Below are 20,481 nucleotides of genomic sequence, written 5' to 3'. Positions count from 1 at the left end.
ATCAAAATTTTGAGACAGCCATTTTTCAACGTAGTTGAAAGTTCTGGAAATTAGGTCTTTGAGGATGACAACCCCCCCCCCCCAGCCCTTAGGGCAAGGGTTGTAAGTTATGCCCTGGGATTATATCAAGTTTTTATAGAAGGAGTTGTCGTATAAACTTCAAAAAGGGCTCATTCGATTGGAAATTGAAAAGGCTAGAGCCCTTTTTAATAGTCGAAGGTGATTAAAGAACAACTAACCCCCCTCTCACGCCCACCATTTCCCAAACATATTTAATCAAAATTTTGAGATAGCCATTCTGTTCAACGTAGTTGAAAGTTCTGGAAGTTATGTATTTGATGATGACAAAGCCCCAAGGGCCCCGAGAGAAAAGGTTGTAAGTTATGCCTTGGGGGTATATAAGGTTATTTATGGATAGTGTTGTCATAGAAACTTCAAAAGGGGCTCAATCAATTGTAAATTGATTGGGCTGGTACCCCTTTTTAATAGTCGAAATTGATTGGAGGGTAGCTAACCCCCTCTCACGCTCACCATTTCCCCAAACACATCCAATCAAAATTTTCAGATATTCATTTTTTTCAACGTAGTTGAAAGGTTTGGAAATTATGTCTTTGAGGATAACAACCCTCCCCCATAGCCCTCAGGACAAGGGTCGCAAGTTATACATTTGGGGCATTTAACATTCTTATAGAAATTTTTGTCGTAGAAGCTCCAAAAAGGGCTCATTTGATTGGAAATTGAGAGGACTAGTGCCTTTTGTTATTAGTCGAAAGTGATCAGATGGCAAACGTCTCCGTCCACGCCTATCATTTCCTCAAACAGTTCCAATCAAAATTTTGATATATCCATTTTTTTTAAGCCTATCAGAAAGGCCTGGAAATTATGTCTTTGAGGATAACAAATCCCCCCAGCCCTTAGGGCAAGGGTTGTAAGTTTTGCCCTAGGGACATATAGGGTTTTGATAGAAAGTGTGGTGATATAAACTTCAAAGGGGGCTAATTGGATTGGTAATAAGACGCTCTAGTGCCCTTTTTAAGAGTCAAAGTGATCAGAATGCAGCTACCCTCTCCCCCCTACACACACTTCATACTGTCCCGAAATGCGTCTAATATAAATTTTGAGGTACCCATTCTATTCAAAATAGTCTAAATATCATATAAGAAGGCTTTTGGGGTTGAAACAAACCCCAGAGATTAGGGGCAAAGGTTGTAAGTTATGCCCAGGGGGTATGAAAGGTTTTCATGGAAGGGATGGTTGTTTAACTTCAGAAGAAGCTCACTCTTTCTCCCTGAAAAAGACTATGTCAATATGAAACGAACAGGAATTAATAAAAAAAACTTTTTTCACAAAATAAGTTTTCCAAAAAAAAGTAAAATTAAACCAAAAATGAACAAAAATAGAATTAAGTAATCTACCAAGCATATAACTACCTTAAATCAGTATTAATAAAAAAATAAAACCCAAAACAAACAGAAATTAAAATAAGTCAAACTCAAAACGAGCAGATATTAATCTGAGTAGGGTTAGCCTATGATTTCTAAGAGCCAGAATATAATTTGTACTTTACTGAAAAAATTCTTTTAAATGTTTTCACTTTTATAACTTTAAGAAATCAAATATTAATTAAGACTTCAAGGAATAAATATCAGCATATGTATATTAAACTGACAATGAACGTTTTTTTTTCAGTAAATTGAACTGAATTTTTTTCAGTAAAGTACACATTATGTTCTGGCTTTTAGAAAGCGTAGGGTTTGGAACCCTACTCAGATTATTTTCTGCTCGTCTTGAGTTTGATTTATTTTAATTTCTGTCTGTTTTGAGTGTCATTTTATTTATTAATACTGATTTAAGGTAGTTGTATGCTTCGTAGATTATTTAATTCTATTTTTGTTCATTTTTGGTTTAATATCACTTAAAAAAAAAAATTCTGTGCAAAAAGTTTTTTTTTATTAATTGCTAATAATGGCGGATTCTTCTAAAAGTATTTTGCGGCCGAGGTTATCGAATATATGACTGCTTAAAGCAGAATCAACAGAAGTGTTAACCCTAGTAGGATTTAAAGGTTTGGTGATATCATCCTTATGATGTTGTAGTTGTTTTTATAAAATCTGATGGGTTTTACCTACATAGTATTTGCCGCAGTCAGGTTGTATTTGATAAACCCCTCTTTGGTAAGTAGATGGGATTTTATCTTTACCAGAGTTTAGGAAATTCATGATTGCAAAATTATTAGTAAATACTATATGCAGATTATTTTGTGTGCAAACTTTTTTTTAAATTCCTGTTGATTTTTCTGGAGATAGATTACGTTTGGGGGCTTATCAGGAGTCTCACATAGATAGAATACCAATAATATTACGAGAGTGTCTTTTCAGTCTACGGCTAATTGTATTATTAATAAGTAAAGTGGCATACCCGTTTCCAAAAATATGTCCCTGATATAGTTTAGTTCTGCTGTGATGTGAGAATTAGAGGAAATTTTTAGGCCACGATCGATGAGAGAGTTTACAATAGCTCTTTTAACTTGTGGAGTGGGGGGATTTGATCTAAAATAAATAGTAAAATGGAGTTTATCAATGCTACGAATTTGAAGTGCTTCTCATCGATAGAACTCTTGAATGTTTTGTGTTGGTTTTCTATAAATAGTAAAATGGAGTTTATCAATGCTACGAATGGAATTTTATTCGCAATTTCAATTTCTAAGGTAAATTGTAAACTTCTATCATGTGCATTAAGATGATCTAAAGAAAAACCTAAGTTCATTTTACCCATAATTCCGAAGGGATATTACGTCATTCATGTAACGTCCCCAATGGATATTTTTCAAGAAATATCAATTTAACTCCCAATTTTTAAGGTTTTCCACATAGATAATCGCCGGTAACCCGGAGAGAGGTGCTCCCATCGGCAGACCCTTTATTTGCTGACAAAAGGAATTAAGGGACTGAAAGTAAATTGAATACTTATTACATAGTTTTAGATGTTTTAGATTTTAGATACAGAGTTTTAGAGGCTGTAAGCTCTCTTGTCAATCGTCCCCTAAATATTTGCTCTGGTTCTCACATCACAGTAGAACTGAACTTTATCAGGGACATACTTTTTGGAAACGGGTATCCCATTTTAGCTTCTTTTTTTTACGCAGACTAATAAAGAATAACTGAAAGAATATCCAATGTGTCTGTCCTGGTGCAAGAATTTGAAGTGCTTCTCATCGATAGAACTCTTGAATTTTGGCATTCTTATCTCGTCTAGAAACACTTCTCGAAAAATGGGCATAAATGTTTTTCATGTCAAGTTTTCTAATTTCTTGGGAACTAACAAGCATATGTAGGTTGAACGGAAGTGAATAAGATAGCTTTACACATTTAAGAGGCGGGTTTTACCATGATTTTCAAAAAAAGTGGAAACCCAGTTTATAAGGCCAACGAAAATACTAGATGAAAAACAAAATGGATATTTCGGGAGGACGACGGCTTCCCTTCTTTTGCAAAATAAGAGAAAGTCTCAAAGAATCAAGTTCACATTTTCTGAGCGAAAATGCGAACGATGTAGACCAGATAGAAATAAAAAATGAAGACAAACAACATGGAGATCAAGATATGTGGAGCCTCATAAGATTTGCCTGGATATTATGTAAAGACTGACCAAAACTTAATTTTAGTAGACTAAAGTTTGGAAGTTAAGATAAAGAGCGGTAAAGGTAGAAGCGATAGAAGCATCGTTAAAGAGAAGTTTCTTCCAAAGAATCCCCCTTTGACATGAAATTGACATAAAATTCACTTTTGGAATAACCGATTCCCACCCCTCCTGATTGTCACTTTCTTAATGGGTGAATATCATTCTCGGGGCACTGTTATACGATAAACACAACAGAAGAAGGAGAAGCAGGATTGAAGCCCATTTACGTGTAGTATTTCCCAGAATGGTATATTTTACTATTGACTATTAACTATATTTAATCGAAAATTATTAGAAATAAACGTAAAGAACAATATTAAAACTATAAACGAACACATATTCTCTTGTAAATGTGGTGGGTAAACTCCAGAGTCTTTACGCTAAATTCAGACTTGTGTAGTATAGTTAATGACCATGATATGTTGAAACTTTAACGAACGAAGTGAGTAGCCTCGCTTTCATATGTGAGATTTTTTCTGCTCGTATTAAGGTTCAATGTCTTTCGGTTACTTTCTTGATAACAATCTTCCAATAAAACTTACTTCTAAACTCTGTCACAAACTTAGTTCCTGTTATTGTAAAAGAAAGAAAAAGAAAAGTAGAGATACTGATCAACTCAGATTTCTGCGCCTTTTGGTGTATGGTTTTGCAAAAATAAAGGGCCTTAGGTGAGATTTTAGTGTCTTAGGCTCTTTTAATGCAGTGATAATTTACCGATAATTTAGAGAATTTTTACCAATATTTATGTCTTCCAATCCTTTCGTCACCTTAACATCGCACATTGACTGGTTTTTGAGGGCTACTGTTGCAAATCTTCTGAGTGCTTCCTTACTTAGAATGTAGCCTAAAATTCAAAAATAATTTTCTCAGGTGGAAGCAAAGATAATTTAGGTACGTTGGCTTTTCCAGACTAGCATTTCCTATGCTATTCCTACAAACTGCTGCGAACTTGCCAAAGCGATAAACCAATTGAGGCCGACACACTGGCGAATAATCCTCCCAATTCAAGCTGGTTTAATGATTGTAATTTTGCCAAATACCCTCCCCCTCCCTTCGGAAAAATTCGTTGTAATGTGAACTCACCCTTGTCTAAAAGACGAGGGTGTGTAGCCGAGTAAAATGTGCTAAATTTTATCCCCTTAAAAATGTCTCTGAATTAGGACTTATTTCTTTTTTTGTCACAAATCTGTTAGGAGACCTTATACTTGTGTAAATTTGGTAACTCAATTTCAGTAAAAGTTGGAATCCCCCTTTCTCCAATAGATGAGAAATAAAGCGACTATTTCAAATTAACTTAAATGTGAAAATTCCTTTTCTTTGTATACCTAGTCGTAAATCTTGAAAAGCCATTTCTTTGTGTAAGCATCGAAAGACATTTGAAGCCATTATAAATATTTAAAGACCCAATCTAGACCAGTTTTGCATAAAACAGAGAGGAATTTCCTAAAGTGTTACGACATTTCAAGCTTTAGAATCAAGGCCTCGAAATATTGGAAAACACTACTTTTCAACTGAAAGGTTGGGGAGTGGCTAAAATTTAAAGAAGGGACTACACAAAAAACTAGTCTAGAGCAAATGACAGTTAAGAACGAGAAACAAGACTAAGCAAATAAAACAGAAACACTAACAAATATTAAAGGTAGTCTTGCCTCTTGAGCTAGGAACTGAGTAATTGTACTTTTCTTTGACTACGATAAAAGCTACCCCTAGCCTGTCTAAATTTCCTTTGAATGTAATACTTAGATAAAGCGTGAAATTGTTAAACATTTCTGTTGCTTGGTCCAACTTAAAAGATCCTATTTGAATTAAGTCAACAATTAAATCCTTTGAGCCCCCTTTGGCCCTAACTTTAGTTAGAGCGTCATTTTCCCTTTGAAAACTTGCCAATTGGTTTATTAAGGGTTTGAGCCTTACTGATAGTTCGAGGTAACCCTGGAATCCTTTCTGATTAATTAAGATATACGAGATCTAATTAAAAGTGATTAGATTATAACAAAGGGTGGAGAGTACCCGCGTAAATAACTTAAGATTCTTGTTAGATTCATATTTTATTCGGTAGTTGGTCTGTATATTTCACTTCAGTTAAGGCTAGGCCCGTCTAAATAAAACACAACATTATTAAAGGATAAAATAATCTAAGATTAATTAAGGATAAGAACCCCAATGAGGTTCTTCCCATAAACATAAACTTTGTGGAATAAGCTTCGAATAGCCTAAGGTTTAGGTGGGAAAAACCTAAAACAAGGAGTAAAATTTATAAGAGCTTTTGTGCCTCCCCTTTTCCAGCCTAGAGTGTCTCGGAACTTAAGCTTAATATTATAATATATCTCACGCCCAGAAATTGGAATTCTCTGGAACCCAGTTTTGCGTAGTCCCTACTTGGATCCTTCTAAAGTTATACGGCAGATCGAATCCGAGATGAGAACCCTATATTTTATTCGTATGTTACCTATCTAATTTTCTTCCGGATGTAAGATACAAATGGTGGTCTTGATGTTATACAGATAGACTAAGGAGAAGGGAAACATCGAAAAGACAGAGAGTATGAGATCTTTTCCAGTCGAGAGTAGTAACCGTACAATTACTTGAAAGTTTACATACATATCTATGCCTTAGGGGTAAGTTTGAATGTAAACTTTCAATGCATTGTACGGTTACCAGTGTCATTTGCCTATAGCCTTTTTGGTGATAAGCCCAGTATTCTACAATGCTCGCGTAAAGCATCTAGTACCACAGCCAGTGATTGCGGTTTTTTTTTTTATGTTAAATCCGTGGTCATTCATCTGTAAGTTTATTAGTAGGTTTTATTTTTAAAAAATTGGCTATTCGTTTCATGGGTTTCATTAATATAACGAGTAATGCATTTGAAAAGGGTAATTAATTCTTTAGTTTACGAGATTTGCGAATTTTTTTTTGCGAAAAGATATTTGCGAAAAGATATTTGCGTAGACGCTTACAAGGGACATTGCTAGAAAGTATTCAATAGCTTAATTGAAAAGTAACGATAGAATGACATTGTGACTTGACCTAGCTTTACCTCGCCGATGTGGTCTGTATAATACGTAAGTAACGTTTGAAAAATATTGTCAATTTAAAAAGAAATGGCTGAAAAGTGTTATGAGGGAGGGGGGGCGCATAGCGGGGTGAGGTGCACGCGGGTTCAGTTAAAGAGGCGACAGTTGCACGGAGGGATGTCGGTTATCCCCGGGGCCAGTTACCAGGGGGGGTCCGGGGCCCGGGGCCTCGACCATTTTTTTGTTAGTACATAGGGCTACCTGTTTTAAAAATACCTTTTTCTTCTGAGGCTTGGAGCATTTGGTTTCCTTCCTGTACTTTTCTGGACCATTACGTTCCTTCCGGTGCTATGGGTCACTCACCTATTACTGTGAACGGTATTAGTAGTTTTTTTTTTTAAACTTGGCTCACATTGACTATTCAAAGGTAGTGTGCAATTGAAACTGTACTAGACGGGTTTCTGCAAAGTGTTATGGGCTTCCTTTAAAAAATAACAGTTAAAAAAAATAAATAAACACGTATCAATGATCTTTCTTCTGGCAAAAAAATACAAATTCCAATCAAAACTGGTCAAACGTGTTAACAACCTGTAAGTTATAGCTATCTGATAACTCGTTCAGTATCGTATGTATTATTAGTGGTATCAATGGTATTTCATTTGCGTAAAGCTATCTCGATTCGTCAAAACTTTTATCATTCGCATAAAACTAACTCAATTTGCAAAAAAGGTATTCCATTTGCGTAAATTCTTGATTTTTTGTCGTGCTACTTAGATAATAAAGGAACAGTTGGTTTTCTTCCCTAATTTAGTGTGTTTTCTTAATAAAATGATCAATCGTTAACAAATTTAGACTTAGCTTTTTAAAACTGCACATAAAATCTTGATTTTTTGTTGTGTTACTTAGATAATAAAGGAAAATTTGGTTTTCTTTCCTATTTTATGAGGGGGGTGGGTTGCATAGAGGGGTGAGTTGCTCGAGGGTTCAGTTAAAGAGGATACAGTTGCACGGAGGGATTTCGGTTATACACGGGTTCAGTTACAAGGGGGTTCAGTTGCACGGGGGGTACCCCTTTTTTTTTCGTAAATCGGGCTCCCTGTTTTCAAAATCCCTTTTTCTTCTGAGGCTTGGAGCATTTGGTGACTAGATATTAAACGTAATGAAATTTAGCACGGAGGTTCAGTTGTACAGGGGTTTCAGTTATACAGGGGTTCAGTTACATGGGGGTTCTTTGTGTTAAATAAGTAGTTTTTGTAACTTTTAAAGGAGCTTTACGGGGATTGAGAGACTCAGTCGCCTAATTCCGTGTTATTTTTCTTTACTTTTTTTAAATTAAATAATAATTTGTAGTTTTAAATAAGTAGTTTTTGTATCTTTTAATAGATCTTTACGGGGATTGAGAGACTCAGTTGCCTAATTCCGCGTGATTTTTTTTTACTTGATGGTCATTAAAAACGAAATTTTTGTGTTAAATAAGTAGTTTTTGTATCTTTTAAAAGAGCTTTACGGGGATTGAGAGACTCAGTTGCCTAATTCCGTGTGATTTTTCTTTACTTGATGGTCATTAAAAACGAAATTTTTCTGTTAAATAAGTAGTTTTTGTATCTTTTAAAATAGCTTTACGGGGATTGAGAGACTCAGTTGCCTAATTCCGTGTGATTTTTCTTTACTTGGTGGTCGTTAAAAACGATATTTTTGTGTTAACTAATTAGATTTTGTATCTTTTAAAAGAACTTTACGGGGATTGAGTGACTCAGTTGCCTAATTCAGTGTGATTTTTCTTTACTTGATGGTCATTAAAAACGAAATATTTGTGTTAAATAAGTAGTTTTTGTATCTTTTAAAAGAGCTTTACGAGGATTGAGAGACTCAGTTGCCTAATTGCGTGTGATTTTTCTTTACTTGAAGGTCATTAAAAACGAAATTTTCGTGTTAAATAAGTAGTTTTTGTATCTTTTAAAAGAACTTTACGGGGATTGAGAGACTCAGTTGCCTAATTCCGTGTGATTTTTCTTTACGTGGTGGTCATTAAAAACGAAATTTTTGTGTTAAATTAGTAGTTTTTGTATCTTTTAAAAGATCTTTACGGGGATTGAGAGACTCAGTTGCCTGATTCCGTGTGTTTTTTCTTTACTTGGTTGTCTTTAAAAAATAAATTTTTGTGTTAAATAATTAGTTTTTGAATCTTTTAAAAGATCTTTAAGTGGATTGAGAGACTCAGTTGCCTAATTCCGTGTGGTTTTTCCTTACTTGGTAGTCATTAAAAACTAAAGTGTTGAGTTAAAAAATGAGTTTTTCTATCTTTTAACAGAGCTTTATGGGGATTGAGAGACTCAGTTGCCTGTTTCCGTGAGTTTTATGATTAATTGGTGGTCTTTAAAAACGATATTTTTGTGTTAAATAAGTAGTTTTTGCATCTTTTAAAAGAGCTTTAAGGGGTTTGAGAGACTCAGTTGCCTAATTCCGTGTGGTTTTTCGTTACTTGGTTGTCATTAAAAAAAAAATTTTAGTGTTAAATAAGTAGTTTTTGTATCTTTTAAAAGAGCTTTAAGGGGTTTGAGAGACTCAGATGCCTGTTTCCGTGTGGTTTTTATTTACTTGGTGGTCATTAAAAACGAAATTTTTGTTTTAAATAAGTAGTTTTTTTATATTTTAAAAGAGCTTTAAGGGGTTTGAGAGACTCTGTAATGCACTAGTTTTTCAGTAAAGACACTCAATATCCTAAAAGTGTTTAATTCAAACTTTTTAAAACTTCGAAATTTTTCAACTTTATTTATTTTTTCTTTCTGTACATAACTTAAAATGTCAAAATATGCTTACAGTTCTAACACTTGTGCTCTGTGATTGGTCAGAGACACGATTTGACTTTCCCTCTGGCATTCTATGACCGGTTATGGACAGCGCTCTGTGATTGATCGGATACACGAGGTGACTTTCCAACTGGTATTCTCTGACTGGTTATTGACACAACCTAATCTATTGCATGTATTAAATCAGTATTTTTTACGCAGTGGAACGATAAACACATAAGTCATATCTTTAAAAAAGTGAAGATGGAACATTTTAATAAAGTGTGTTTACATAACAAGGTTATTGTAGCATTGAATGCCGACAAAGAGAAATATTTAAACTTTGAAACAAGTACAGGTGGTAGCACTATTGGAAATGTATGCATGCATTGTCATGACAGTAAGGAATTAAATTTCTTTGGAATTCCGAAAAAATTCAACTCTTATGTTGGTGGTTATGCGAGATTGAGATCTCCAGAGATGATTGCACTCAAAGAGAATGCCAACATAAAAATAATCATTGATGATAGAGGACAACTCCTTGCTACTGTTGCAGGTAATACATTACCTACTGATACATCCAATCGTCACCTTTCAGGTATTAGCATTCAACGGAAGATCAATAAAAGAAAGGCCTACTCTTCTACTAATATCGTAAACCATATCTTGTCTACATGCTGAAACTGTTACATGTGTAAAAATAATGTGATAATAGACAGTGAAATTGCCAGAAAAATAAAAAGGGCATTGTCAGAAAATATCACGATGGAATATAAAGATGAATCGATGAAAACAAAGCACCAGCAAATGTTACTGCCATTGGTCAAACAGTCATTGAACCAAATAATACCAAAGACGAAAAGCATATTGAGCCTTTTGATGAGACACCAGTAAAATTGTGTATGACTCAAAATGGAATAATGATTATTCTATTGATTACGAACTAAGAGAAGACAATAGCTATAATATCAAGAGAGAACATGGTGAACTATTTTATGGAACAGATTCAAAATGTCCAAAGTTAATTGTTGATATTAATAATGTATCATAATATATTTATTGTATTAATATTCTACATAGCATTATTTCATTAAAAATATATTTTGCATTACATTGTTATGTGTTCATTATTTTTAGAGTAAGCTAGCATATCAAACGTTTAGAATGTCTAATAAAACGTCGGAGATGTAAGAAAAGGAATTTGCATACATCTATTGTCAGACACATGGAGACAAATTTTTCTTGAATTCACCTCCTGGATAAATAAAAAGACATTTCATTCAAGAAATTATGACGAAATCTCTAAGTAAGCTACAAACTCTGTCTTGAAGTTACCTCATGGATACATAATGCAGAAATTTCATTTAAGAAATTATCAAAAATTGTAAGTAAGTAGCAAATTCTTTCAAAAATATGTTAATATGTTTAAGCAATAAATATCTTTAAGCTTAACCTGTCTTTATTCTTTAGAATAGTTTTATTCATTTCATTAAATTATGAAGAAATTGTAAGTAAGTAACAATAGTTTCTTGAATTCGCTTCTGGACACAATACAGATATTTAATTCAAGAAATAATAATAAAATCGCAAGTAAGTAATAAAGTCTTTATTGTTTTCCCCTATTGGATACACAATACTGAAATTTCATTCAAGAAATTATGAAGGAATTCTAAATAGTAACACACTCATGTTACCTCATGGATACATAATGCAGAAATTTCATTTAAGAAATTATCAAAAATTTTAAGTAAGTAGCAAATTTTTCTTGAATTCGCCTCCTGGGTAAATAAAAAGACAGTTCATTAAAGAAATTATGAAAAATTGTAGTAAGTAGCAAATTTTCTTGTATTCACCTGCTGAATAAACAAAAAAGACATTTCGTTCGAGAAATTATGACAAAATTCCAAGTAAGTAACAAATCTTTATTGTTTTCATGACTTAGATACACGTTGTAGAAATTTAATTCAAGAAATTATGAAAAATTCTCAGTAAGTAGCAATTTCTTTCTTGAAGTCAACTTTGGATACATAATATGGAAATTTCATTTAAGAAATTATGAAAAAAACAATTTCTTTCTTGAAGTCAACTCTGGATACACAATACAGAAATTTCATTCAAGAAATTATGAAAATATTTGTAAGTAAGTAACAAACTTTTTGTTTTCACCTCTTGGATATACAGTACAGATATTTCATTCAAGAAATTATGAAAAATCGCAGTAAGTAACTTTTTTCTCTTTATCAAAAACAATTTTCACTTAGCTACATGATGTAGAAATTTAATTCAAGAAATTAGGAAAAATTCTCAGTAAGTAACAATTTCTTCTTGAAGTCAACTCATGGATACATAATACGGAAATTTCATTCAAGAATTTCATGACTTAGATACATGATGTAGAAATTTGATTCAAGAAATTATGAAAAATTCTCAGTAAGTAACAATTTCTTTCTTGAAGTCGTCTCTTTGATACACAATGCGGAAATTTCATTCAAGAAATTATGAAAATATTTGTAAGTAAGTAACAAACTCTTTATTGATTTCACCTCTTGGATATACAGTACAGATACTTCATTCAAGAAATTGTGAAAAATCGCAAGTAAGTAACTTTTTTCTCTTTATCACAAACAATTTTCACTTAGCTAAATGATGTAGAAATTTAATTCAAGAAATTATTGAAAAATTCTCAGTAAGTAACAATTTCTTCTTGAAGTCAACTTGGATATGCAATACGGAAATTTGATTCAAGAAATTATGAAAAATTGTAACTAAGTAGCAAATTTTCTTGAATTTACCTGCTGGACAAACAAAAAGAAATTTCGTTCAAGAAATTATGACAAAATTCTAAGTAAGTAACAAACTTTATTGTTTTCACGAGTTAGATATATGACCTAGAAATTTAATTCAAGAAATTATGAAAAATTCTCAGTCTAAGTAGCAAATTTTTCTGAATTCACCTGTTGGATAAACAAAAAAAAAAAAGACAAAAATCTTTACACAAATCCAAAATAGTTCTAGCAGAGTTAAGAATATCTTCTGCAAAATATGAAATACATGTCACAAAGCACGGAAATTCTAACAACACCGAAAGTAGTTCTACAGGATACAAAAGTTCAAACAAAATCTCGAAAATAGTTCTTAAAAAACAAAATTATTCTTATGAAATACAAAAATATTTTAGACAAATCCAAAATAGTACTAACAGAATAAAAATAGTTGTTGCAAAATTCGAAATACTTGTTACAAAACAAAAAGATTTGTATGCCTTTCTGGCACCTTCCAAACGATGGGACTCCCACTGGTTCCTACACATTGCAAGAGTGAGCAGTACGAAACTCCACGTTTTCAACCAGACTGGTTTCTAGGGACCAATCGGAGAGATATGAAGCCGACATAGCTTTATTTCATTTTTTAAGGTTCATTTAGACCAGGTTACGTGCGCGCACGTAACCTGGTCTAAATGAACCTTAAAAAAATGAAATAAAGCTATGTCGACTTTACATATCTCTCCCGATTGGTCCCTAATAAACCAGTCTGGTTGAAAAAGTGGAGTTTTCGTACTGCTCACTTTCTTGCAATGTGTAGGAACCAGTGGGGAGTCCCCGCTCTTTTGGACAGGTGCCAAGGAAAGGCATACAAATCTTTTTGTTTTGTAACAAGTATTTCGAATTTTGCAACAACTATTTTTTTATTCTGTTAGTACTATTTTGTATTTGTATAAAATATTTTTGTATTTCGTAAGAATAATTTTTGTTTTTTAAGAACTATTTTCTGATTTTGTTTGAACTTTTTGTATCCTGTAAGAACTACTTTCGGTGTTTTTAGAATTTACGTGCTTTGTGACATGTATTTAATATTTTGAATAAGATTTTCTTAAATATGCTATAAATTTTTTGGTTTTTTTTAAATTATTTTTTGTCTTTTTTTTTTTTTTTTTTTTTTACAAACAGTTGAAATCAAGTAAGAATTTGCTAAATATACTGTTAATTTTTTCATAATTTTTTGAATAAAATTTCTAGGTCGTATATCTAACTCGTGAAAACAATAAAGAGTTTGTTACTTACTTAGAATTTTGTCATAATTTATTGAACGAAATTTCTTTTTTGTTTGTCCAGCATGTAAATTCAAGAAAGAATTTGCTACTTAGTTACAATTTTTTCATAATTTATTGAATTAAATTTCTGTATTACATATCCAAGAGTTGACTTCAAGAAAGATATTGTTACTTTCTGAGAATTTGTCAATAATTTAATTAATTAAATTTCTCCATCATTTAGCTAAGTGAAAATTGTATGTTATACAGAGAAAAAATAGTTACTTACTTTCAATTTTTTCACAATTTCTTGAATGAAGTATCTGTAATGTATATCCAAGATGTGAAATCAATAAAGATTTTGTTACTTACTTACAAATATTTTAATAATTTTTTGAATGAAATTTCCGCATTGTGTATCCAAGAGACGACTTCAAGAAAGAAATTGCTACTTACTGAGAATTTTTTCATAATTTCTTGAATCAAATTTCTACATCGTGTATCTAAGTCATGAAATTCTTGAATGAAATTTCTGTATTTTGTATCCAATAGTTGACTTAAATAAATAAATTGTTAATTAATGATAATTTTTTCCTAATTGCTTTAATTAAATTTCTACATCGTGTAGCTAAGCGAAAATTTTTTTTGATAAAGAGAAAAAAAAGTTACTTACTTGCGATTTTTTCATAATTTCTTGAATGAAGTATCTGTACTGTATATCCAAGAGTTGAAAACAAAAAGAGTTTGTTACTTACTTATAAATATTTTCATAATTTCTTGAATGAAATTTCTGTATTGTGTATCCAAGAGTTGACTTCAAGAAAGAAATTGTTTTTTTTCATAATTTCTTGAATGAAATTTCTGTATTGTGTATCCAAGAGTTGACTTCAAGAAAGAAATTGCTACTTACTGAGAATTTTTTCATAATTTCTTGAATTAAATTTCTACAACGTGTATCTAAGTCATGAAAACAATAAAGAGTTTGTTAATTAATTTGAATTTTGTCATAATTTCTCGAACGAAATTTATTTTTTTTTTATTCAGCAGTTGAATACAATAAAGAATTTGCTAATTACTTACAATTTTTTCATAATTTCTTTAATGAACTGTCTTTTTTATTTACCCAGGAGGCGAATTCAAGAAAGAATTTGCTTCTTACTTAAAATTTTTTATAATTTCTTAAATGAATTTTCTGAATTGTTTATCCATGAGTTAACATGAGTGTGTTAACTATTTATAATTACTTAATAATTTCTTGAATTAAATTTCAGTATTGTGTATCCAATAGGGGAAAATAATAAAGACTTTATTAATTACTTGCGATTTTATTATTATTTCTTGAATTAAATACCTGTATTGTGTCCAGGAAGCGAATTCAAGAAAGCTATTGTTACTTACTTACAATTTCTTCATAATTTAATGAAATGAATAAAACTATTCTAAAGAATAAAGACGGGTTAGGCTTAAAGATATTTATTGCTTAAACGTATTAACATATTTTTGAAAGAATTTGCTACTTACTTACAATTTTTGATAATTTCTTAAATGATATTTATGCATTGTGTATCCATTAGTTAACTTCAGGACAGAGTTTGTAGATTACTTATAGTGTCGTCATAATTTCTTTAATGAAATGTATGTTTTTATTTATCAAGGAGGCAAATTCAAGAAAAAATTTATAATCATGTGTCTGACAATAGATTTCTGCAAATTCCTTTTTCTTACATCTCCGACGTTTTATTAGACATTCTCAACGTTTGATATGCTAGCTTACTCTAAAAATAATGAACACATAACAATGTAATGCAAAATATATTTTTAATGAAATAATGCTCTGTAGAATATTAATACAATAAATATATTATGATACATTATTAATATCAACAATTAACTTTGGACATTTTGAATCTGTTCCATAAAATAGTTCACCATGTTCTCTCTTGATATTATAGCTATTGTCTTCTCTTAGTTCGTAATCAGTAGAATAATCATTATTCCATTTTGAGTCATACACAATTTTTACTGGTGTCTCATCAAAAGGCTCAATATGCTTTTCGTCTTTTGTATTATTTGGTTCAATGACTGTTTGACAAATGGCAGTAACTTTTGCTGGTGATTTGTTTTTCATCGATTCATCTTTATATTCCATCGTGATATTTTCTGACAATGCCCTTTTTATTTTTCTGGCAATTTCACTGTCTATTATCACATTATTTTTACACATGTAACAGTTTCGGCACGTAGACAAGATATGGTTTACGATATTAGTAGAAGAGTAGGCATTTCTTTTATTGATCTTCCGTTGAATGCTAATACCTGAAAGGTGACGATTGGATGTATCAGTAGGTAATGTGTTACCTGCAACAGTAGCAAGGAGTTGTCCTCTATCATCAATGATTATTTTTATGTTGGCATTCTCTTTGAGTGCAATCATCTCTGGAGATCTCAATCTCGCATAACCACCAACATAAGAGTTGAATTTTTTCGGTATTCCAAAGAAATTTAATTCCTTACTGTCATGACAATGCATGCATACATTTCCAATAGTGCTACCACCTGTACTTGTTTCAAAGTTTAAATATTTCTTTTTGTCGGCATTCAATGCTACAATAAACTTGTTATGTAAACACAATTTATTAAAATGTTCCATATTAACTTTTTTTTAAAATATATTAATTATGAGTTTATCGTTCAACTGCTTAAAAAATACTGATTTAATACATTCAATAGATTAGGTTGTGTCAATAACCAGTCATAGAATACCAGTGGGAAAGTCACATCGTGTCTCTGATCAATCACAGAGCGCTGTCAATAACCGGTCATAGAATGCCAGTGGGAAAGTCACATCGTGTCTCTGACCAATCACAGAGCGCAATTGTTAGAACTGTAAGCATATTTTGACATTTTAAGTTATGTACAGAAAGAAAAAAATAAATAAATTTTAAAAATTTAGAATTTTTAAAAAAGTTTGAATTAAACACTTTTAGTATATCGAGTGTCTTTACTGAAAAACTAGTTCATTACAGAGTCTCTCAAACCCCTTAAAGATATTTTAAATGATACAAAAACTACTTATTTAAAACATAAATTTCGTTTTTAAAGACAACCATGTAAAGAAAAACCACACGGAAACAGGCAACTGAGTCTCTCAAACCCCTTAAAGCTCTTTTAAAAGATACAAAAACTACTTATTTAACACGAACATTTAGTTTTTAATGACTACCAAGTAAAGAAAAACCACAAGGACTTAGGCAACTGAGTCTCTCAAACCCCGTAAAGCTCTTTTAAAAGATTCAAAAACTACTTATTTAACACAAAAATTTCGTTTTTAACGACCACCAAGTAAACAAAAAACTCACGGAAACAGGCAACTGAGTCTCTCAATCCCCTTAAAGCTCTTTAAAAAGATAGAAAAACTACTTATTTAACACAAAAATTTCGTTTTTAATGACTACCAAGTAAGGAAAAACCACACGGAATCAGGCAACTGAGTCTCTCAAACCCCGTAAAGCTCTTTTAAAAGTTACAAAAACTACTTATTTAACACAAAAATTTCGTTTTTACCGACCACCAAGACAACAAAAATCACACGGAATTATGCAACTGAGTCTCTCAAACCCCTTAAAGCTCTTTTAAAAGATACAAAAACTACTTATTTAACACAAAAATTTCGTTTTTAATGACCAGCAAGTAAAGAAAAATCACACGTAATTAGTAAACTGAGTCTCTCAATCCCCTTAAAGTTCTTTTAAAAGATACATAAACTACTTATTTAACACAAAAATTTAGTTTTTAATGACTACCAAGTAAAGAAAAATCACAAGGAATTATGAAACTGAGTCTCTAAATCAACTTAAAGCTCTTTTAAAATATACAAAATCAACTTATTTAACATAAAAATTTATTTTTTAATGATCATCAAGTAAAGAAAAATCACTCGGACTTAGGCAACTGAGTCTCTCATTCCCCATAAAGCTATTTTAAAAGATACAAAAACTACTTATTTAACACAAAAATTTCGTTTTTAATGACCATCAAGTAAAGAAAAATCACACGGAATTAGGCACCTGAGTCTCTCAATCCCCGTAAAGATCTTTTAAAAGATACAAAAACTACTTATTTAACATAAAAATTTCGTTTTTAATGACCATCAAGTAAAGAAAAATCACACGGAATTAGGCAACTGAGTCTCTCAATCCTCGTAAAGCTTTTTTAAAAGATACAAAAACTACTTATTTAACACAAAAATTTCGTTTTTAATGACCATCAAGTAAAAAAAAATCACACGGAATTAGGCAACTGAGTCTCTCAATCCCCGTAAAGCTCTTTTAAAATATAAAAAAAATACTTAATTAACACAAAAATTTCTTTTTTAATGTAAATCAAGTATAGAAAAATCAAACGTAATTAGGCGACTGAGTCTCTCAATCCCCGTAAAGTTCTTTTAAAAGATACAAAAACTACTTATTTAACACAAAGAACCCCCATGTAACTGAACCCCTGTATAACTGAAACCCCTGTACAACTGAACCTCCGTGCTAAATTTCATTAAGTTTAATAACTAGTCATTAAAGGCACCAAGACTCATAATAAAAAGGGCTTTTTAAAACAGGGAGCCAGATTTAAGAAAAAAAAAAAGGGGTACCCCCCGTGCCCCGGACCACCCCGGGTACGTGACCCAGGGGCTACCCGCACTCCGGCCGGGCCCCGGTCTCCGCTGTATCTGACCCCGCGGTCCCCGCCCCCCGCACAGCACCACCCCCCCCTCCTCAACTATGAAATAAAAACAAAATTTACTTTATTATATAATTAACACAACAAAAAATAAAGAGTTTATGTGCAGTTTTAAATAGCTAAGGCTAAATTTGTTAACGATTGATCATTTTATTAAGAAAACACACTAAATTAGGGAAGAAAACCAAATGTTCCTCTATTATCTAAGTAGCACGACAAAAAATCAAGAATTTACGCAAATGGAATACCTTTTTTGCAAATTGAGTTAGTTTTATGCGAATGATAAAAGTTTTGACGAATCGAGATAGCTTTACGCAAATGAAATACCTTTGATACCACTAATAATACATACGATACTGAACGAGTTATCAGATATCTATAACTTACAGGTTGTTAACACGTTTGACCATTTTTGATTGTAATTTTTATTTTTTTTGCCATAAGAAAGATCATGTATACTTTTTTATTTATTTTTTTTAACTGTTATTTTTTCAAGGAAGCCCATAACACTTTTCATAAACCCGTCTATTACAGTTTAAATTTCACACTACCTTTTAATAGGCAATGTGAGCCAAGTTTAAAAAAAAAACTACTAATACCGTTCACAGTAATAGGTGAGTGACCCATAGCACCGGAAGGAACGTAAAGGTCCAGAAAAGTACAGGAAGTAAACCAAATGCTCCAAGCCTCAGAAGAAAAAGGGATTTTGAAAACAGGGAGCCCGATTTACGAAAAAAAAAAAGGGATAGCCCCCGGGCCCCGGAACCCCCCTTGGACCTGACCCCGTGGATAACCGTACTCCCGCCGTGCAACGGTATCCGCTTTATATGACCCCTCGTGCACCTCACCCCTCTATGCGACCCACCTCCCTCATAACACTTTTCAGCCATTTCTTTTTAAATTGACAATATTTTTCAAACGTTACTTACGTATTATACAGACCACATCGGTGAGGTAAAGCTAGGTCAAGTCACAATGTCATTCTATAGTTACTTTTCAATTAAGCTATTGAATACTTTCTAGCAATGTCCCTTGTAAGCGTCTACGCAAATATCTTTTCGCAAATATCTTTTCGCAAAAAAAAATTCGCAAATCTCGTAAACTAAAGAAGTAATTACCCTTTTCAAATGCATTACTCGTTCTATTAATGAAACCCATGAAACGAATAGCCAAGTTTTTAAAAATAAAACCTACTAATCAACTTACAGATGAATGACCACGGATTTAACATAAAAAAAAAACCGCAATCACTGGCTGTGGTACTAGATGCTTTACGCGAGCATTGTAGAATACTGGGCTTATCACCAAAAAGGCTATAGGCAAATGACCCTGGTAACCGTACAATGCATTGAAAGTATACATTCAAACTTACGCCTAAGGCATAGATATGTATGTAAACTTTCAAGTAATTGTACGGTTACTACTGTCGAGGGAACTTCAATCCAAGCACCTTTCCTAATGAAGTTTAAGATCTGCCAGAGATCCAAGGAATACTAATTTATTCTACAAGAAATAATTATAGAATACCTTGTCTTGGGTTACTAACAAATTTTTAACAAATTTATTTGATTATTCCGAGCTTTGCCCACTTTCAAACCCCTTTGATTGATCGTCTTGACGTGCCTTAACGAATCAAATAAAATTCGTAACTTTGGTGCTTCCATTTCTAGCCAAATTAACAGAGTTTACCTAATTTGATAATTTACACTTAAGGACTCTAACACAATAGACCCAAGCCTTAACTAAATTATTCAGTTAGAATTTCTGTAGCTCTAAAACTAAGATAATCTTTTTTTTTCGGTGAATGCCACGTGGACAATAGAAGACACACACACACACACAATAAAAGACTATTGAACTTTGAAGAGAGCCATTGGAAGGATATTATAATTAGAATTACAACGTTTTCTCCTCTTTTCTTAAATTTACTAATAAAGTTTAGTTGTCACCGTATTTTGAGTACCGACTTGAACTAAATTGCCTCAATTTATCACAATACCAATCGACTGATTGTTACTTTAAGATCTTTGGGAAGAAAGATTTATAAATTTAGAAATTAAAAAGTAAAGAAGGAACGTTCAGAGGTATAGGTTTACCCAGAGCTTGCTTAGAGCAACGATCAGACTGAGTTTCTAGTCCTAAAAATAGGGCAATCTTACAAATCTATCCAAGAAAAAAAGGATTGCTTTGTAGTGTTTACGATATACATCTACCATATACACATCTAAATATC

General features: G+C 32.2%; 1 protein-coding gene across 8 annotated transcripts in view; it reads right to left on the bottom strand.

The window, feature by feature from the left end:
• The window catches only part of LOC148941400 (glycoprotein-N-acetylgalactosamine 3-beta-galactosyltransferase 1-like), an 880,586-nt gene that overhangs the window by 47,160 nt on the left and 812,945 nt on the right, over nt 1-20,481 (bottom strand). For 5 of the 8 annotated variants that reach the window (XM_089104530.1, XM_089104531.1, XM_089104534.1 and 2 more), the window contains one exon: nt 4,418-4,525. The exons of the other annotated variants lie outside the window; for them this stretch is intronic. In XM_089104530.1, coding sequence (XP_088960656.1) covers nt 4,418-4,525 — 108 coding nt within the window. The remainder of the gene's footprint in view (nt 1-4,417; nt 4,526-20,481) is intronic. 8 annotated transcript variants of the gene reach the window in all.

Source organism: Artemia sp. Qi Xiang Cuo, chromosome 18, assembly GCF_049724085.1.
Source record: "Artemia sp. Qi Xiang Cuo chromosome 18, ASM4972408v1, whole genome shotgun sequence".
NCBI lineage: Eukaryota > Metazoa > Arthropoda > Branchiopoda > Anostraca > Artemiidae > Artemia > Artemia sp. Qi Xiang Cuo.
This window is presented reverse-complemented; position numbering and strand designations above follow the sequence as displayed.